Source organism: Hemicordylus capensis, chromosome 4 (assembly GCF_027244095.1).
Source record: "Hemicordylus capensis ecotype Gifberg chromosome 4, rHemCap1.1.pri, whole genome shotgun sequence".
Classification (NCBI taxonomy): domain Eukaryota; kingdom Metazoa; phylum Chordata; class Lepidosauria; order Squamata; family Cordylidae; genus Hemicordylus; species Hemicordylus capensis.
The window spans coordinates 280,498,395-280,520,781 of NC_069660.1; the positions used below are offsets into that span (position 1 = coordinate 280,498,395).

General features: G+C 42.3%; 1 protein-coding gene across 3 annotated transcripts in view; it reads right to left on the reverse strand.

Moving 5' to 3' along the window:
* PIP4P2 (phosphatidylinositol-4,5-bisphosphate 4-phosphatase 2) overlaps positions 1 to 22,387 on the reverse strand; it is a 55,974-nt gene that overhangs the window by 14,211 nt on the left and 19,376 nt on the right. For 2 of the 3 annotated variants that reach the window (XM_053246330.1, XM_053246327.1), the window contains exons 2-5: positions 17,048 to 17,196; positions 8,568 to 8,674; positions 6,463 to 6,586; positions 4,735 to 4,787 (exon numbers count right to left, since the gene is read on the reverse strand). In XM_053246330.1, the coding sequence (XP_053102305.1) occupies positions 4,735 to 4,787; positions 6,463 to 6,586; positions 8,568 to 8,674; positions 17,048 to 17,196 (433 nt within the window). The remainder of the gene's footprint in view (positions 1 to 4,734; positions 4,788 to 6,462; positions 6,587 to 8,567; positions 8,675 to 17,047; positions 17,197 to 22,387) is intronic. The other variant, XM_053246328.1, reaches the window with a different exon arrangement.

Below are 22,387 nucleotides of genomic sequence, written 5' to 3' on the forward strand. Positions count from 1 at the left end.
AGACTGTGCACTAGTAGGTGCTCCAGCATCCTCTCCTTGCCTAACCTCTAACCAGGAGATCCCTCCAGCTGGGCAGGGGTGACAGGTTTGCCCTTCATCCTTGGATCACATAAGCAGGACAAAACATGCACTGCCGATGCACCCAAGGGGTTGCTGAGCCGATCCACCACTCCAGTCCTCAGCAGACCTGCCAAGGCAATTGCTTCCCCAGTGGTCAGCGTGGTCTGGAAAAGAAGAGCGGTGGGCAAAACCTGGTTCAGTATTGCTGTCTCGGCACACAAGCTGTTCACGGCAAGAAAAAATGGCTCAAGTGCCAAGACAACCTCAGAAAGGAGTGCCCAGTCCTGGTTGGATAGGTCGCCTACTTCCAAACCACATCTCCTTGCCAGGGTGTGGGTGGCCACCTCTCGCTCTTGCAGGCGCCAGAGGAAGAGAAAGGTGGAGTTCCACCGGGTCAGAACATCCTGAGGGATGAGGTGTTCAGGCAGGTGGAGTCCAAGCTGCCTCTTCCTGAACATCCACCTACTCTTTTTACTCCGATGGAAGAAAGCAGCAGGATAGTGCCCAGCTCCTGCAGCAGGGATGTCTCACCTGGCCGCAGCACCAGAAAGCCAAGTGCATCCCACACAACCAGGTTCAGCGTGCATGCCATACAACAGATGGACACAAACTGACCTCGGCTGCCTTAGTTATGTTGGTGGCATTGTTGGTGACCATGAACCCACTGCAAAGGTTTGGCTGCCTGGACAGCCATCCCCCTTACCTGGCGATCCATGGCCTCAGACAGCTCATCTTCTATGGGGTAAGTGTCCAGCACCTCCACATGCAGCACAGCCCACCTGTGCTTTGCTGCATGGGAGGGGCATCAGATGTCCCCTCACTCTCCTGCCCCCACCAGTGCACTGTGAGGGACAGGAAAGCAGCGTGTCTCCCACTGGAACTGTCCCACAGATCTGCAGTTAAATGCAGCGCGCAGCAGCTCCGACACAACGTCCCTGCACATCCGGTGTGCAGACACAACCTCCCTGCACTACCACTCACCTGCTGAAGGTGCTGCATGAGGGGATGTTGTAGTCAGGGGCAAGGAGTCAGAGCAGCCATTGGAACCCCTGCTAACTTGGCAGAGGCACCTTTTTAACGTGGTGATTCTCTTTATTTAGCAAGGGGAGAGTAACTGGCCCTATCCACCCCCAGCACAGTACTTCCAGTGACTGTTGCTGGTGTCTATCTTGTGTTTCTTTTTAGATTGTGAGCCCTTTGGGGACAGGGCTCCATCTTATTTATTTATTCATTCTCTGTGTAAACCGCCCTGAGCCATTTCTGGAAGGGCGGTATAGAAATCGAACAAAACAAAACAAGATGGTGTTCACCATCTGGCTGGTCATTGCTGAATGTTGACTGGCAATTAGCAAGAGAAAAACAGCCCTCCAAAACGGCACTTGCCACTCATATCAATTTGAGCTCGAATCAGGGCTGGTTTGATTTGAACTCGAGTCAGGCCCTTAATTTTAGTGATTCAGTTCAATCACTTGAATCACCCCAATTTGAGCTTGAATCGATTTGCACATCTCTAGAGATGTGACCTTTGTTTTTCTATTATATTCACATGTGTCAACATGCTTGCTTTTAGATTATACACATTTATAGCAGGCATCACTTTAGAGGAGGTATTTGTTGTCAGTGAGAGAGAAAAATATACTTCTCAAGATGTTGCCTGCCATCTGCTGTTTTTATAAGTGTACAATATTATTTAATGCTAAAACTATTACATAAACAGATTTAAAGTTTTAACAAAATGATATGTTGTCTGATTAAATCAGGGGCCAAATGTTGCAGCCATAATTATTAGTTCTGTAGCAGACTATCTGGTGACAAGTTTTATGTTGTTCTATATATTAATGTATTATTCTACATATTAAATTGAAGAAATAATCTGTAGTCTGTTCACTCTGTAAAAGATCACATGGAAAATATTCAAAGATATTTTCCTTCACTGAATACTATAAGCAGGAAAACACATGAGAAGATGGAAGGCACATCTTTAATTTCATCAAAATACCATGAATAAGGAATACAATAATATGCAAGAAAATAATTAAAGGGTGAATTCTCCCTGCCTCTCCAGAAATGAATTCAATTTTATTAACAGCAATTTGTACTTGACAGATGCTAGGTTTTGAAACGCAAACTATTTGAACTTTATGCATCACATTCTGTGACCACTGTGAAAGAAAACCAGTGCCTTCCCTGCTATAACTCCATTTGTATATATTAGCTATATTTGTCCTAATTCATAGCAGAAATAATATCTAACACAAATCAGTCAGCTATCATGTGACTGGCCAGAAGCTCCAAGGCTCAGGTTAACCAAAAGTAGGGTCCACATGCCTAGCATGTGACTTAGACTCTCCCCCCCCAACCCTTTAAATACACACACTTGATGGAATGCTTTCAAACTGACTGGCTAAGCAGCTTTACCACCACAAGGAATTTTCAACTATTCAAAAGACAAAAGTTCCCCAACCTAGCATTTAGCCCCAGGTCTCAAGTTTTTCAGCTAGTCCATAACATCACTAAAATGAATGAAACTTCTCTCTACAGGGTGATCAGAGGATTCTACAGATATTTAGAGCTGCTTTATACATCTTTTATATCTTATATATCTATCAAAATGTCTGACAGGATGATTGTTTTTCCCTCTGTGAAACCAGTTCAATGAAAAGGTCTGGGGTTGTGTCCAACTCTGTCCCCGGCATATCAGATAATAGAAATTCAGTCCCATAAGGTTGTTTGTAAAATGCATTCGTGATTGAAGTGCAAAGAGGTTTCAATCCAACTCCTGCAGATCACAATTAAGAGTCACTTTTCTTCACAGGCCACACAGAAGCTCACTGGGTGGAACCAGGGCTAGTCCCTGTCTCAGTCTAATCTAATCTGTATGGTTATTCAGAACACAAACCAGAGAGGGATAGTCTCATGTACATTAGCCTAAGCTCCTTGGAGGAAAGTTGGAGTGCAAGTTAATTGAAAAAGTCAACATGTGGTTTGGTACTATTAGGTCTTAGTGGGAAGATTTTCCCTTCTTCAAGATAGCACAAATTTGACTGACACCCATCCCCACAGGTTTTCAATGCACACAGCAATGCCATAGGTATTTTTAAAACCAGCTTTGAGTCACTAAGCTTCTAAAACAGCAGTCTTGGAGCTATAGTTCCATGGCAGAAGCTATGAACCTGGAACCTTCTTTGCATGCAGAAAGTCCCAGGTTCACAGTCCCTGGATTCTCCAGCTAGGGCTGGGGGAGACTCCTGCCTGAAACCTTGGAGAGCCACTGCCAGTCAGTGTACAACACTAAGCTAGATGGAACAAAGGTCTGACTCAATATAAAGCAGATTCCTACAGTATATTCCATCTTTGAAATAATGCCAGTGATTCTAATGGAGCAACTCCAGATCTGGTTAAGAGTCTGTTCCCTATATACTACATACAGGAAGCAAGCCCAGTTATTAAAATAGCAAACCCAGTTATTAAGAATAGCATTGGTACTCTTCAGTTTCCTTGCCTATTTTTGTTCCTTTCCTCCCTTTATATGGTTTCAAAATGTGGAAGGAGTTGCAGCACTTACTTTATGCTAGAAATACCTAACTAAGCACCAGTCTGCCCCCGCTTTGTTTATGCTGCAACTTCTGTTGCCTGGTCTCCCAATATCCCTGCAGTGCACCCACTACTAGCTTTATCTCTGAACTGCACACGCCATAAATGCTGCAAGAGGCCCCCCACCACAACACATAGAGTTGTGTTCAGCCAAGAACCCTCCAACCTGAAATGTTGTGCAGCCACTGGTTTTCTGTTTATTCTCCATGCACTAACTTTATGTGTAGCTTGTTCAAACCAGAACACTACTAGAATCTCTGTAGTACAGATATTAAAAGATGGTGTGTGTAAATATTTTAAGTTGTACTGGAGGTTCACTTATTTCCCAGCTCTAAGCTGCTTAAAGGACACAGAAGACATTCGGATTCCTGTAGTCGTTCAGTGATTTGATCTGTTCCAGGTAGCTATAAAACCAACTTGGCAAAAGACTGAAGCAAACCCAGAGTAGGGAACTTGTGGCCACACAACATTCTGGGTTGGAGGATTCACTGCTGGACACAGCAGAGAGAGAATGAATGTAGTCTCTTGTGTAGCTTCTTAATATTAGCTAGGGGTGTGCATGAATCGTGATTCGAAGCACAAACCCTGGCACCTTTAAAAAGGAGGAGAGTGGGTGAATACCTGCTCCTCTGCTGCTCGCTACCACTTCCTGAATCCTCCCAGCTATCTTCACATGCCGCCAGGGCACAATGAGGAGGAGAAGCACCGCTGATTAAGTGGCAGTGAGTGGCAGAGGAGCAGGTATTCACTCGCTCTCTTCCATTGTAAAGGTGCTGGGGATGGACTTTGAATCGCACTGAATTGTGATTTGTGCACATCCCTAATATCAGCCACCTTTTTAAAAAGAGAGTCTGTTTCTTTTCATCCAAGCAAGAATGCTTGGGTGAAAAGCATTTTCATCAAGCAAGAAGGTTTCAACAGCCCTTGAGTGAGAAATGCAGAGGGAAGGGTCAGATGATTTTCATTATCAACATTTTCAGATGTAAAAAAAGGTTTTGCCCATGGATTGAGGGCTAATATTTGAAATAAACATATTTCCCCAAAATGCTAGAATTCATAAAAGCACTTGATGGAACTCACATTTTTTTGCAATGTGGGCACTTTGCCAAAGTGTTGAACCTCAATTCCATCCACTGTTAAAAAGAGAGAGAGAGAGAAGGGGGAGAAAGAGAGAGAGAGAGAGAGAGAGAGAGAGAGAGAGAGAGAGAGAGAGAGAGAGAGAGAGTTGAGAAAAATGCCAGCCTTTAAAAACAATGTTTATTTTTCTCCATGTCACTAGAGAACTTGATGTTCTCTCACAGCAAAATATTTCACTTCTCATACTTCATTCAGACTTTATTTCTTGTCTTCTTCCATCACTGGGATGCCCTTTTGTGAGTAACATCGTCAGACTCTGTAGCTTGGGATTTCCTTGCCAAATGATTTCCCATGACTTGTTAGTTACAAGGTTATCTGACGTAGTATAAGCTCTGTTTACAAACAGCAACAGCAGCAATTGATGTCATTCAGAAGGCTATTATTCTTGTACTCTTGGGCAGTTCTCTATTCCCCAGGTAACATATTTTAAAAATCATGTGAATCTTAACAAAAGACACGACAGTGGCATAACCCTGTTCTATTAAGACATTTCAACATTATTCCTTACAAACTTAATAGCATAGAAAGAAGGTAAATGAAAAGTGTGGGGGGAGGGGGGTGTCATCTGCTAAAAAAAACCCAAAACACCACCCTGAGCATATTGAAATATTTATTTCATTTGATATTACCATATTCAAAAAGTTTCTTTGACTATTATTTCTTATTTTCAGAGTGCCCACAGTAGCTAGTAAAATATTAGAATATTGCATATTGGAGAAGAAAAGACCACTTGACATACAACTTGGTAATATAAGGTTACAAGTTTGAAGTTAACCAAGTTTGAAGTTAACCATAACTATAATTGTTGCTATTGCAGCATTACTAGTTGCACATACTAAGACCCAAGAAGGGACAGCAGTGCTAAGTAGGAAAGGGCTCTAATCTCAAATGCTGTGCTCACAGAGTTCTTATTATTAGAAATATCTATATACCACTTTTCAACAAAAAAAAGTTCTCATAGTAGTAAATAAAATGAATGTATTGTCGCAGTCCCAAGGAGGCTCACAATCACAACAGGGAAGAGAGCTGGTGTTGTGGCAGCAAGCATGAATTGCCCCCTTTGCTAAGCAGGGTCCATCCTGGTTTACATTTGAATGGGAGACTACATGTGTGAGCATTGCAAGGTATTCCCTTTGAGGCCACTCTGGGAGGAGCACCTGCATACTTGTATGCAGAAGGAAAAGGTACCTCTTTACCCAGTTAGCAGGAGATTAACCCCCTCAACTAATGCAAATGAGAACGAAGCCCTTCAGCACATGGAAGCTCTGTGGGCACACAAAGATCCATGGGAAACTTAATTTGCAAGCAGTATTGTTAAAATGAACTAAAATTAACTTACTGATGACATTTTTCCAGATGGGGACACCATGTCTGATTTGAGTGGTGGGGAACAAGGGAGGAAGAGAATTCAGGGTAAAGGGCAAGATTCTGAGATTTCTAAAGGCTCATGGTGCCCTTGGATACATGCAAGATTAAACCAAGTGCAAACTCAGCACAGGCTGGATATCCTAAAAGAGTTTTGTAACCAATATTTTATGGAAGAGGGCAGGTCCTTTCGGGTGAACCAGAGTGCCTCGGTAGCTAGCTACTGTTGCCTTGTAAATGCTTTCATGCTCACAAAATTCAGAAGGGCATTTGGTCCTTTATGTGGTCGGTGTTGGCTAGACTTACTAGGAAAGTATTTCCACAGTGCCCACACACCACTCTCGTGCCTTCTGGCTGAACGGGTATTGCAGGCTGTGCCGGCTGCTCCTCCGGAATCAGCATAAAAGGACCAAGATTAATGATGCGTCTACTGCAGGAAGAAGAAGAGTAAAGATGTTATACAACACAGCAAGAAAAAGGGATAATGACCTAATATTTGCTTGGTAGCCACATATTTTCTACAATAAAAGTTCATTCTGATTTGGCCCACCTAAATGTATTTATTTATTTGATTTATATACCACCCTTCCAAAAAAAGACTCCTTTTCAAATTGGACCAGTTCTAATAATAAAAACCAGAAGCAATATTTTAAAGACACAAAACACGTTAAGCAATATTAATAAGAGTAAAAGCTTTAAACAACAAATATATAGACATATGTACACTTTCAAACTATTCGGTTTATTAGGAGTTTGGTGTAACTCAAACCTCACATACACTGAAACCCACAGAAACGGATCCTTAAAAGATACCACTTTACCTACTAGACATCTTCTCCACCCAGTATGGTATCAGCTGTCCTTATGATTAACTGTCCTGTCACTATGGTCCCCAAGCTGACTGCACTGCCTTTAAGGTTCCCTCTAGCAACCTTCTAGCCCTGATACCCAAGTAGCCACAAAAACAAAAGCAGCAACATCTGTCCAAGCTCTATATCACTTTTCTCATAAACCTCCATTCCATCCCTCTGCTAAACCTTCTCCCCCATGCTAGGTTGCACCATGGCTAGGGGTGACTGATTACTTGAGTCCAGGGCTGGCTCTGCTCAGAAAGAGGATCCTACACTGAGAAGAGCCCCTCTGCCTAGCACGTAATCAGCAGAATCAATAGCTGCTGCAGCCTTGACACGGTTTAATACTGTATTTACCTGAATCCAAGACTAGTTTCCCTTCCCCACCAAGTTCTTTGATAATAGAAATTGGGGGGTTGTTTTAAATTCAGAATCCTGTTCCTTTCAGGTAAATAGAGGTATAACCTGAATTTAAACTCTATTTTTAAGGGGATCGTCTTAAATTCAAAGTCATCTTCTATTCAGGTAAAAATGATATGTGAAGCTTTCACTATTAGAATGGTTGAGATGATGTGTTCTATTACTTTATTTCTGAGCTGGGAGCCCAGAAAATAGTCCTACTTCCTGCCGCTCCTCTACCAAAAGCACTCTACATAAATAAATTGTGCTTTTTAAAACCTAAACACTACATCACCATATTCTTTTCAATTTCATTTAAGCATAGACCAGGTTAATTTAGTGGCTTACCTCCAGCACAGCATTCTGTGCATGTTTTGCACACCACCAATGCTGCTTCCTCTTTCAAATGCAAGGTGCGCTAGAGCACACATTGCACAAATGTGAAAATTGTGTGAGGAGGCTGTGTGACTGCACAACTCCCTTGCACAGTTTCAGCATTTCACAAGTGCACGCTAGTGCAACTTGCACTTGGAAGACTTAGTGCCTGCAGTGCACAAGACACCTGTGGAATGCTGCATGGTATATGAGCCAGTGTCCTTTTTTGATGGTCAGACAGTATTATTTCCAGGCTATAAAGAATAAAATTAATATTGGATCAATCTTAGACTGACTTCAGGACATATCATTTGTTTATAGACTGCGAAAAAAAGAAGCATGATGGGTTATTCACAGTTATTAAGCAACAACGATACACTAATAAAGTTGTATATTTACCAATTCCCCGTATAAGTACCATTATATATATATATGAACTACATTTGCATGAAATCATGCATATATTCCTAAAAACTAAGTGAGGTTTTCCCTCCTATCTTGCACAGTAGATGTTTATTTTCCTCTCCCCCCCTCTCCCCTTAAAAGCACAACTAACAGCCCTCATAATTAAATATTCCTCTAGGATTGTGTCAGGCAGTACATATGTTTCTTCTGTATGTGCATTAAGCATAAGCTTAGTAGGCACAGGTTTGTGCAAAACATTAAAAAGAGAAATAGCAGGAGATACATGTGAGTTCTTTGTACCATTCATGTCATTACAACCAGACACATCTTTGTCATAAAGCGAAGTGAAAACACATACATTGTAACTTTTTTAGCCCTTACCAATTGGGTCTTGGACATCCTATTCTCCGTGATGTATCCTTACAGATAAGAAGACAATTACATGGACATCTAACATACTTTTTCCCTGAAGGAGGGTTTTTGATTGGCTACACAAAACAAGAAGAAGAAATTACATATATAATGTGTTGACTGAAAAAAGAAAAAAAGTCCTACAGAGTTTAAACAGAGCAACACAAACAATACAACTCCAGGCAGAGGACTGAGCAGCTAAGTCATTCTTGGCAAAGTAGGGATGTGCATGAACTGGTTTGGCACTCCTGTTGTGGAGCACCAAACCGGTTCAAAAGTCCAGCGTTCAAGCCAGTTCAGATGCAGGGGGTAGTCCTTTAAGGGGCAGGGAGGGTGCCTTTACTTGCCCCGCTGCTTCCCCCCCACCAGCCCGCTCCCCAAAACCACTGGTGCGGGGCTGCCGCCTACCTCCTTGCAGTCCTGGTCAGCATCGTACTGTAAGTGGCCAATATGCATGCATGCTGGCCACTTCCAGTACAATGCTGATCAGGGCTGCAAGGAGGTATGCTGCAGCCCAGAGCCAGTGGGACCTCCCTGCCCCTTAAAGGACCCACCCCCCCCACCTCCTGGGGGTGCACAAACCAGTTTGTGCACATCCCTATGGCAAAGTGGTGGTTTCTGGCATGCTGACACTTTAAACCATTTACAGTAAATCTGTACCAGCACCCTTTTTGCTGAAACTCTTCGCATCTTCTTTTGTTTTATTTTGCCCTTCAGTCATGTTTTACTGCTCTTTGTGCAACTTTCCACTCACATTCTTTCTTGTTGAAGCTGCAGGCGATGCTTTGAGTTGGGTAATGACACAACAGCAAGAATTAAATGTGCAGAAGTGATTGCCTTACACAGTGCTGAAGTGCTTGGTTGGTTTATTTATACCTATGTGAACTGCTTTGGGGACTTTTGTTGAGAAGTGGTATATAAATATTTCATAGTAGTAATAATAATGGGATGGTGGGAAGGCATCTGTTTGTCTGGAATTTAGAAATAACTGGGCCAGGGACATGTTAGGGGAGGAAAAACAAATATAAGTGTATGTACTATTAGTCAGGGTGGCGATCTGGGTGTTTTTCACACAGCAGGCTTTACACGAGTTTACTGCGAGGCTTTACTGCATGTTCAAAGTTGTCCCCCAAAACAGATGTAAGAAATTTATTTATTTATTTTTTTACTCTGGATATAAAACTGGGCTAAATTCTAAAGTGCAGTGAAAAACCCAAATTGTGTGTGAAGTGCTCTCCAACAGCTCGCAGGGACTTCGGGCTAAATCTGGCCAATATGTGAATCCCTCCATTCCAGAGGAGATGTGAGCTAAAAGCCCTGTGTGAAAAACACCCTGGTGGGTGTACAAATAATCAGGTTTTAAAAGTAAAAGAGAACAGTGCTGGCACTAGAGAAGGACCAGCATGGCAATAGCTGGCATAAAGGACATTGCAATATTCTGCTAATGTAAGCTTAAGGGACATGCATAAAGTAAGTACCTGTTTAACAAAACACTAGAAGCGGAGTGCTAATCATGACAGACAGGGCACAGGGTGATATGCAGAGTCCACAAACTACCCATGGTCAGGTACAGATCATATGAAAGACAGCTGGCGCAGATATAGCTTTGTATAGCAACATTACGACTTTTGAGGTATTTTTCCAACAGGTTAATAAAATGCTGGATAACAAAACAGCAATACAGCATTTGGCAAACTTCACCAACAAGAACAATTGTTATAAGCATTTACAGTTGAACCTTTTAGCCACACCAGCATAATCACACCCAAGCATCATGTGCTGAAGGGATGGGCTGAAACAACAGCATGTAAAAGCCTTCATTAGCAGTTACAAGCCAGTACAGAATTTGATGATTCAGTTTATACATGTACATATGAATGCATGCATTTAATTTACATTTCAGTACATAATATTTCCCGCACATCCTGTTTTTTTTTAAAATAAAAGAACAATCAGAAATGTATGTATTTCTGTCTGTGTGTCTGTCTGTGTGTCTGTCTGTCTGTCTGTCTGTCTGTTGTGGAAAATAAGAACGATCTACGTATCTGGATCACTCATGGTTTTTCATGTCAAGCTAATTTTTTTTGCAGATGCTCAAATGCAATGGGTCAAAAGGAAGCTCGCATGCATAATCTACTAGAAAATTCTCTTGCATAGGCCAATTAGAATGCTCTTGGGCAACTCTTATTCACTACCTATGTTATAAAGCCCATACCACTAGATAATGGACAAACAGAGGCTGACTTCTAGCTCCCAGAGCACTGAGAGAAGAAAAGGGGCATCTAGGCGTTTTCCAGATTACTCGCTGCAACAGGTTCACAACATGTCTGCCAAGTGCCCCTCCATATTGCCTGTGAGTAGTGATCAGCCACCCATCCCTTAAGAAGTGAACTGGAATTGAACCCTGTCCTGACTGGCAGGCTGGTGAACTCCAGGGATCAGCCAATCAGCCCACCAGGAGGATGGGACTTAGAGAGCCGTTGGGAGGAAGGAGAGGCTCCCAGCAGGATGGGAGTGGAGAGGAGGATGACATGTGGCCTTGAAAACTGGCTGCAGGAAAATGTTTCTGCAAGTCCTGGGAAGCCAGGAGGTCCCGCCTAGTGGTGGTTTTACACAAAAGTGCCTAGAGAAAAATTTAAAAAAACAAAAACAAAAACTCATCACATCATTCCCCCTCTGTGACCCCAATGGCCCAAAATGGAGGACGAGGAGGTGAATGCGATCCTGACGGAATATGGACACCCCCTGCCCGGAAAATCCACTACAGTGGTGGGCAATATGAGTGGTCACAACCCTGTCAAGACGCATTGAAACACACATTGAAAACCGCTGTGCTCAGGTTTTCAAGCTGCTGCCTAATGCTGTTGCATTTTGCAACACTTTAACCAGAGGAAATCTCATAATCTGGAAAACACCCTGGTGCCTCCAAGAACTGAGAAAGCCTGCCAAGCCGCTAACACTTTTCCTTGGTTCCACCCACTCAAAGTTCCTCCTACTTGTTCCATCCCAGCTCTTGTCATGAAAATCTCTCCTATCAAATGTGATCACTAAACGAAACCTCCATGATCAGAAGCAGTAAAGTGTGCCACCGAGTCGGTGTCGACTTTTGGTGACCACAGAGCCCTGTGGTTGTAGCTCTTTGAAAAACTGGTTAAAAACAACAGGTGGAATGTTCTTGACTTCCTGCCTTGCTTGAAAGCTTCCCAGAAGCACCTGGCTGGCAACGGCTGGAAAGATAACACTAGCCTAGATGAGAGAGAAAACTGTCTTATCCAAGGCAGAAATCTTGTGGCAGAATTATACCTAGTCCATAAGCCCTGCCCACAAACTGGCCATCGCTACCATCTCAGGGGACAAATGCTCATAGTGATTTTTGGCAACGTTTGTTATTACACTTGCAGCTTTCTGTGTGTTCTCATGCCTTCTTTATGCCAAACCCACAGAGGAAAGGGTCGGGGTTAGGATAACAATGAACAAATTGTTGTACTCTCTCTATGGTATAATCTTTGGAGGACATTCCTACCAGTTTTCACAACAATTTCTCTGACAATGTTGATAAAATTTATTGTAGTTTTTGTGTTTCTAAAACTTTTTAAAGGGTTTAAAACACCATTGCAAATTTGGCCGCTGCAGGTTCAATGGCCAGGACAATGACAACACACTGAAAACTGGAAGTACTGCAATGTTGTCACCTATTTTTCATCTTTGCAGTGCAGACCTAAACATTACAATGAACATTCTTCCCCCGAGCTGGTACTGACCACTCCAGCTGGCTCATGAGCTAACCTGGTTTTTTGACTAAAAACAAAACACTTTTACACACACACACACACACACACACACACACACACACACACACACACACCCCAACTACTGAAGTAGCAATTTGAAGAGAAGATCAGCTTCTGGTGCAGAGGGTCTGCTTAGCCTTTTCACCATATTTTGCTTTTGTACTGAACCCTCTCTGGGGAAAGATACAAGTACTTATATCTTTTCCTCAGTGGAAGTAAAAATGGTTTGGCGGGGGTGATTTTCTGTTGAAACACAGCACACTGAGAAAGGTTCAAGTGGTTCCTCTCCTTGCAGTTTGCAGCTTCAGAGGCTGCACTGTACTAAGAAGAAGTTCTAAGCAGAACTAATGGAGCCTACTTTTTGCTTCTTTCAACTAGTAATAGAGGAGAGCTGGTCTTATGGTAACAAGCATGTTCTGTCCCCTGTGCTAAGCAGAGTCCACCCTGGTTTACACTTGAATGGGAGACTATATGTGAGCACTGTAAGATATTCCCCATAGGATATTGGGACAACTTTGGAAGAGCATCCGCATGTTTGCATGCAGAAGGTTCCAAGTTTCCTCTTGGCATCTCCAAGATAGGGCTGAGAGAGATCCCTGCCTGCAACCTTGGAGAAGCCGCTGCCAGTCTGTGTAGACAGATGGACAAATGGTCTGACTTGGTATATGGCAGCTTCCTATGTCCCTAACATTACGTCTTGTATTTCTGTTTTCATGATGGCAGATCTCAATAAAAATACCCTATCAAGATATTCTAGGATCCCCTCCAATGTACTGTAAATTTGGTTTGAACTGGAGTGTAAACACAAACATTGTTCAACAGACAAATTTTTGTTTGTTTAACTTGTTATATTAAGGACTGATGACTTTAGTAGAGAATGCTTTCTTAGCCAAAAGGCCGAGAAGCGATCATTCATTCATGCTCCAATATGCCACAAAATTGCGTGTTAAGGTTGTGGCCTTAACACACACATTATTTAGGCAACACAGGGAACCTTGTTATCCATGGATTCATCATCTGCTGATTCACGTATCCATGGTTGGGTAAAAGACACCCGACTGTGGCACACATCAACCTTGTGTATCTGCAGGTCAGGTGGTGGCCAGAAATGACGGTGGAGGTTATTTCCACCCGCCACTTTGTTCCTCGAAGCCATAAAATGGCTCCATTCAAGAAAAAAACCTGGGGGAAAGGCGATATTTGGCTGATTTGGGGACATTCCGGGGCACAGCATGACTCGGGGGGGGAGCAGCAAAGCATGGTAAGGAGCTCCCCCCACATCTCCCCCCAAAATCTGGCTGGTTTTCAGCCATTTTTAGCAAAGTTTGAGCTGAACGGGAACCTAACCACCACAATGCCATTGCCCTAATGCCTTGATATTTGCGGATTCAATATCTGCAGCTCCAGCCGGGAACAGAAGCCCCACGGATATCGAGGTCCTCCTGTATGGACATTGTACAGTATCCTATACTGTGGTTAGTTCCAGTTTGGTGGACCCAAATTCCAGATTTGTCTCTTCTCTTATTAACAACAATTAGCCATTATTGCTAAATAGAGCTTCACTAGTGGAGACAAATGAGGCATATGGCTGGCCACTGTTAGAATGCTAGATTAGATGGGCCTTAGACTAGACACAAAAAGGATTTCATGTTCTTATTCAATTATCACTTCTCTGCCCCAGGGATACCAACACTATTTTCCTCTATGCATTTCCCTTCCTGATTAACACCAACTATATTTCTCTTTCTCAGGCTCCTCCAAAATAATCTCCCCTTCCAGAAGTGAATTCCCCCACAACCAAAACATCAATTTCCCCTTTCCAAGTAATTACACCACTAACCAAGAATTCAGGAGAGGAGAGCTGGTCTTGTGGTAGCAAGCATGACTTGTCCCCATAGCTAAGCAGGGTCTGCCCTGGTTGCATATGAATGGGAGACTTGATGTGTGAGCACTGTAAGATATTCCCCTCAGGGGATGAAGCCGCTCTGGGAAGAGCAGAAGGTTTCAAGTTCCCTCCCTGGCTTCTCCAAGATAGGGCTGAGAGAGATTCCTGCCTGCAACCTTGGAGAAGCCGCTGCCAGTCTGTGAAGACAATACTGAGCTAGATAGACCAATGGTCTGACTCAGTATATGGCAGGTTCCTATGTTCCTAGTTCCCCAACTCCTCCCCAAATTGTCCCTTTTGCTTTCCTTCTCTCCCCAAAATCTATTATTCCTCTCAACACCATTCCCCCAAAAGAAAACACAGTTTCACTCATCCAGCCAGCACTGTTTCCCCCCTTCAGTTCTTTACAGCAGCCTGATGCAACCAAATCCACTGTTCTCAAAGTTCTACCTCCAGCTGGGCATGATATTTAATAGCTATGCAGCTGCTGTCCCATCAGCAGCCACCCACCAACCTAAGCCAGCCTTCTTCCAGGACTCATTTCTCCTGCATAATCCAACACAGAACCACAGAGGCCCCTGTGGTTCAGACTTCAGCCATAGGGAAAGACAGAGAGAAATCCCCTTTTGTATACTTACACTTGCACCTTCTTATCAGTTAGATCTCCATGCATGTGCAATGATTTTCACTCACACTTTCCCCCTTAATATGGCAGTTAGACCTTTTACTTACTTGGGAAGGGCACTTAATATATGGTGGTTTGGTAAGCTGTGCAATCTGGATAAGCCACCTGCATTCTTGGAGCTCTGCAGAGTAGTGCAGAAGTTAGGACATGGCAGCCATCTCTAACGGGGTAAAGGGCTGGGGGTGAATCAGCATGTGTGGGGTCTCCTTAACATTTCATATCATTGCAGAATCATATTGATTATTGACATACAGTGTAAATAGTGTGAATGAGGTTTTTGGACATGTTCAACCAGCTTGGACATATAGTGCATTTCTAAAGAAATAAAAATAAAAAGCACAACACATGCATCACATTTCTCACACAAACCTTCTGGGTTGCAAATCAGCTTGAGCATAGTGCATTTATAAATAAATATATATTATATATTGTTTGTTCCAGAGGTTTTTGTAATTTTCTGTCATGAAACAAGCCACTTATAAGACTTTTTGATAGGCTTTTTAAAAATTATTTTAAAAAATTCTTTTAAAAAAATTAATTCTTAAAAAACAACACCAACAAATTGTCCAATCCACTTCAATTTAAATATACATTTTACTCCCACCCCGCCCTACATCTTTGCTCAATACCAAAGCCCTATGCTCAATACCAAAGCCCTATGCCAGATCTAAAGGCTGGGGCAGAAAAGGGGGTGTTTTACCCTTTTTAATGAAGGCAAAGGGCAGATTCTTCCATATGGGGGTGGAGTGATGGTCTGGTGGGGAGGCCTTCCATTCCAAACATTTTTGTAATGTTATGCTATGAAACAAGCCACTTGTAGGACTTTTTGATGGGTTTTAAAAATTAAAAATAATAATTTAAAACCAACAATTTGTCCAATCCACTTCAATTTAAATATACATATTCCTCCCACCCTGCCCTATATCCATGCTCAATACCAAAGGCTTATGGCAGGCCAAACCCTAAATATTCAAGCGGGGGGGGGGATTAACCACAAAAAGAAAGAGCTGTGGTGGGCAAGGGCAGCCAGAGCAGGACACTCTGCCTGCCTGCCTCCTCCCTTCCTGAGTTTCAGGCTTCAGTGAGGCCTGCATGGAGGCCTCTCTGGAAGCCCCGCCCACCCACCGAACAGCTGAGAGGCAGAGAGAGAAGGAGCTCTAGCAGCTTGCCTGGGAGCTTTTCAAGCCTGTGCTGCACATCCACACAAAAGATTGGTTGGGCTGTGTGCGGGGAAAGATAAGTGGCTGGGACTGGGGGAGAGAGCAGGGCACGCTGCACTGTAGTGTGCTCGGAGCAGGGCCTGTGCCAGTGCGAGGCTCAGGGCAATCGCCCCGGCTGCCCCACCCTAAGGACAGCCCTGAGTTAGGAACATAGGAAGCTGGCATATACTGAGTCAGAAAATTGGTCCATCTAGCTCAATATTGTCTATATAGGCTGGCAGCGGCTTCTCCAAGGTTGCAGGCAGGAATCTCTCTCAGCCCTATTTTGGAGGTGTCAGGGAGGGAACCTGGAACCTTCTGCATTCAAGCATGCAGTTGCTATTCCCAGAGCAGCTCCATCCCCTAAGGGGAATATCTTACAGTGTTCACACACATAGCCTCCCATTCACATGCAGCCAGGGCAGACACTGCTTAGCAAAGGAGACAAGTCATGCTTGCAACCACAAGACCAGTTGGCCATTTGCAGACTGGATCAGAAGAGATGTTTCGGGAAAGTACCATAAACCTTGGAAATTACCATCTTCATAGATGTGCTGCCTAGGAAAAAACTGAGCCCTGGGTTCATGTGTTTTCAGATATAAATGGCACAAAAGAACCTCCAAACCCTAACCCCTCAGCCCTCTTTAAACATGCAACAGTGGATCTTGAAACTGGAACAATACAGTGAGAACCCCATTCCTGGAAGTCCTAAACACTGACATCAACTGCTTATTGTCTTCTGCTAAAAACCTAACTACCAGGTGACTTCCTGTACACCAGTGATTCTTACATTTGCATGCTAGTTCTCAGCACCTGAGCAGTAAACATAACAAAACGGAAAGGACATCATGAGCGTGATACAGAGCAACAACCCTATTAAACACATTTACCGTAGCTTCATTGCAATCTGTGCATTTGACAACATGCTGGTGAAGCTTCCCTTCCAAATTGATTAGCGACTGGCACACGCGGCAATTTATTACAGGAACACCACTGGCGTCCGGACTGGCAAGGGCAGTATAGGGTGGTGGGAGTTCTGCTGCAAGAGAGAATGAAAAGCAAATTACATCGGAACAAGCCCAGATGAAAATGACGGGAAATATTCTAGCAAAGCATCAGATCTGCCATTTCCAGAAATTCTATTCAGGTATTAGGAAATCACAGACGCTCTACCCAGGTATAGGACCCACGAGAGTGTGGGGACGATGTCAATATGCTCTTAAACCTGCCCCCTGCTTTCTATGAGAGCGTTTGTCAGCAGAGACACACGCTGTATGCAGGGAGTGTCATGACCTCACCCTGAGCAGTAGCTCAGAGTCCAAACCTGAGGAAAGGGGGGGGGGAGGTCAGGCTGAGAGAACCAGCCCCAGACACAGCCCTTGACACTAGGCTGGATGGCATGGTTTGAGATCGCATTGGTGTGTGGTCTGTTGGCTTGCTTCCATGGCTGCAGTACCTAGGTACATTTATTTATTTTTGCTAAATAGTTTCATATGAAGCCTCACCTGGATAAGAACCACAGAATAGAAAGAGGTGAATTTAAAGTCTTTGCCCCTGCTCCAATCCAGACCAGGGTCCCCATAGCTGCTATTTACCCAGGATGAGAAACTCCAATTGATGCAAGTGGGAACTTCCCATCTGGGGCAAACAGAAGGTGTGAGAGGGCCCCAATCTGGATCAGGCTTGTGACATGTACAGAGGGATCGAGTCCTCCACCCAGGGGCATAACTAGGGGAGAGGGGGCCCGTGTTCACCCCTCTCTCCAGCAGCCCCTCGGATTGAGGGAGATAATGAAGATAATCGGGTGGGGTGGGCCGGGGGGCCCGGGTTCTTTGAACCCATCCATTCAATTATAGCTATGACATGGTCCCAATCCAGATTGCCTCCAATAGCTGCCTTGCACATTCCACACACCCCGCCCCATGCATCCAAGCACATAAGGCCTAATCACGTGCTTAAAGTAACATCTAGTTTGATCATAAGACAGCTCTGTAGTTAGCCCATTTGTCCACAATCACTAACAGTCCCTTCTAGGCAAGTAAAAGGTCTCCTACAGAATTTAAGCCACCCAGGTTCAGGAATCATTCCTCAATCTGGTGTATCTGAAATTATAAACACAGCAAGGGCCAGTGATATTGCCTTGGTTTCTCTGGCTGCAGCCTCAAATCGGCCTCTGCACAAAGGAGAGAGAAAATGCTGGCAGACTTAGCCAAATTACTCTAAGGCAGAAGTTGTGGCATCTCACAGCAGGGCTGCAAGCTCTGATGTGCCTGACTGATGAATTAATCAACTAAGTCCTGTCTCTTCCTCCCTTCTTAGCTCCCCAGTTAAATGGTAGATTTGAAAGCAAACAGGCTTGAAACTGTTGAAGGCATGCCACTATAGAAGAGGCAGCATTTAAGTCATGGCTCTTTTATATTTAGCAGGGGAAAGCAGTTGTCCTTATCCAACCCCAGCACAGCATCCCCTCCAATGGCTGTTGCTGATGTCTACCTTGTTTTACTTTTTGGACTGTGAGCCATTTAGGGACAAGGACCATCTTTTCCCTGGTTCTATGAACACTGTTGTTGAAAAGCAATAATAATAATAATAATTATTATTATTATTATTGCTGCTGCTGCTAAATAGAGAATAAATAAACAAACAAACAAACAAACAAACAAATAAATAAATAATGAATGAATGAATGAATGAAAATACCAAACAGTATCTGATCCAAAAATATCACCTAGATTCAAGGAAAATTAGAGAAGTCCTGGAAATAATAAAACAGCAAATAACAGCAGTGTCTTTTTTAAAATAAGAATTTTTATTAAGAAATAGACCAAAGAGGACAAAGACAAATCACCATAAAAACAATTTAAAACGTTTTCATCATCTTCGTGATGAAAAACCATTTTTCTAATTAATTACATCAGTAGAGAAAAAGTATCTAGAATAAGATAAAGCAAAAGAAATTCAGACTCTTAGAATTGTAAAATCTAATCTGATCAGCTCCTTGTAAGTTACATATCAAAAACACTATAAGTAAAATCCAGAAAATGGGAACAAAGTTTGACGATAACGGATATTGTAATTTATAGAAGGTTCCCAAACAGACATGAATGATTCAGTAGACATGCCATGTACATAAGCCGAGACTTTTGAAATTGAAGCATAATCCCACACTTTCAAAAACCAATCGTTTAAAGAAGGGATTTCCAAAATACGCCAATTAGATGCATATATAATCCTGGCCGCTGTAATCATATATAAACACAATTCGTTTGATTTAGCAGGAATATAAGGTTTTATCATACTTAAAAGAAAAATTTCTGGAAGAAAGGGAATCTTAACTTCTAAGATTTGTTCAATTTTTATATGAATTTGTTTCTAAAACTTTTGAGCTTTATTGCAACTCCACCACATATGGTACAATGAACCTAAGTGTGAATTACATTTCCAACATTTCTTGGAGAAAGAATCATCTATTTTGTTAATAGTCAAAGGAGTTATATACTATCTAAAGAACATCTTATACCAATTTTCCCTTAGATTGGTACACAAAGTGAATTTCACATTCTTTTCCCATTGGTATTCCCAATCAGAAAGATTGATCGATCTATTAAAGTTCTGCATCCATTTTATCATACATTCTTTTATCTGCTCAGTCTCAGTTTCATACTTCAGTAATAGCTTATAAATTCTGCCTAATAAATGATCAGTGTTTTGGGTGATTAATTCTTCCAATTCAGTCACATCTCTAAGTTTCCCACCCTGTAACTGTAACTCTTTCCGAACTATTGAGCTGATCTGAGCTTGTTGAAGACAGGATGCTTGTTGCCCGGAAGAAACTGATTTGTCCGGAGCTAAATTTTGGGCCAAACTTTGTAAGGAGTACAGACTGCCTCGCCAAAAGTTATACTTAGAAGAAAACTCTTGTTCATGGAAATAAACATTCAATATTGAGGCCAAAGGTGATAATCCAGGACTTGCTATTATTCTTTTCTGGTATTTATCCCAGACATAAAAAAGACTATGTCGAATAGTATGTTGTATCTCCAGATCTTTCCTCGAACCAGAAATCCATAAGTAATTATGCAAATCTCTAGTAAGACCAAGTTCCTCCATTCGGGTAAAACTTCCGTATGGGGATAAAATCCAATTCGAAATCCAAGTCAGGCTATTAGCATGATAATAAAGTTTCAAGTTAGGAACTCCAAGACAGCAGTGTCAAAGAAGGTTAGCAGATATGAAGCCAGAATTACACAACACAGGCAGAATTTCCAATTCCAATCAAATCAGAGATGTTTCTACCAAAGCATAGAAGGAGAAACTAAAAGAAACATAGAAACACCAAATAAAGAAGAAACAGTGCAATTCTGGCGGAAATTATGGGACATTCCAATAGATTATAATAAAAAAGCAGGCTGGATGAAAGAGGTCAAAAAATGTAACCAACAAATGCAAGATGTAATAATAACACCAGAATTAATAAGTGAAAGAGCAAAGAAAATTAAAAATTGGACTGCGCCAGGCGACGATGAACTGAATGGCTTTTGGCTTAAACACCTAACAAGCCTGCATAAACAACTATCAAAACACTTCAATCACATTTTGCAAGGAGGTGATATTGAACAATGGCTAACAACTGGGAAAACACATCTCATCATGAAAGACCCAGCAAAAGGTGCAGTTCTAAGTAATTATAGACCAATAACCTGCCTGCCAACCATGTTCAAATTATTAACTGGAATAATAGCAGATGAAGTGATGCAACACTTATTAACTAACAAACAGCTTCCAGTTGAACAGAAAGGAAATTGCCCGAACACCAGAGGCACAAAAGACCAGCTGCTGATTGACAAAATGATTTTAGAAAACTGCAAGAGAAGAAAAACAAATCTAAGTGTTGCATGGATTGACTACAAGAAAGCCTTCGATTCATTGCCTCACACATGGATACTAAAATGTTTAGAAACAACTGGTGTCAGCAAAAACATTCAGATATTTATTTAAAAAGCAATGAGCATGTGGAGTACACAGTTAACAACCAGTGGCGAGACACTTGGACAGGTTAGCATTAGAAGAGGCATTTTCCAAGGGGACTCACTATCCCCTCTGTTGTTTGTAATCGCCATGACCCCACTTTCACAAATACTAAACAAAACAGGCCTCGGATACCAAACATCTAAAACATCAAGTCAAATCAACCATCTACTGTACATGGACGATCTGAAGTTGTATGGAAAGTCCCAGTCAGAAATCGAATCACTGCTAAACACTGTCCGTATATTCAGTAGCAATATAGCAATGGAGTTTGGACTAGACAAGTGTGCTGCATTAATAATGAACAGAGGAAAAATAACAAAAACAGAAGAAATAGAACTGCCCAATGGAAGCAACATCAAGAACCTGGAAGAGAAAGAAACATTACAAATACCGTATTTTACGGACTATAAGACGCTACGGACTATAAGACGCACCTTAATTTTAATCCAGTTTTTCAGAGTTTTAACATATTAAACTGTTAAAACATATAAGACGCTCCTGAATTTTGGCGGATATCTTTCGAGGAAAAAAGTGAGTCTTATAGTCCATAAAATACGGTACTTGGGCATTCTCCAAGCTGATAACATTGCACACACTGAAGTGAAAAGAAAAATTGGAAGTGAATACATCAGGAGAGTTAGAAAAATCCTCAAGTCCAAACTCAATGGCGGGAACACCATACACCCCATAAACACCTGGGCTATATCTATGATCAGATACACTGCAGGAATAATAGACTGGACCCAGGCAGAGCTAGAGATACTAGATCGTAAGACCAAGAAAATAATGACTATCAATCATGCTCTACACCCCTGCAGTGATATAGATAGGCTCTACCTCCCTCGCAGCTCAGGTGGAAGAGGAATGCTACAAGTCCATCAAACAGTAGAGGAGGAGAAAAGAGGCCTTGAAGAATATATCAAGGACAGTGAAGAAGATGCATTTAAAATGGTCAAGAACGAGAAACTATTCAACACCAATGAAACAAAGCAGGCCTACAAGAAAGAACAAGTCAAGAACCGAGCAAAAAAATGGAGAAATAAGCCCCTGCATGGTTAATATTTGCACAATATAAGTGGAAAATCAGACATCACCAAGACCTAGAAGTGGCTCAAGACAGGCAACTTGAAGAAAGAAACAGAGGGTTTAATACTGGCTGCACAAGAACAGGCACTAAGAACAAATGCAATAAGAGCCAA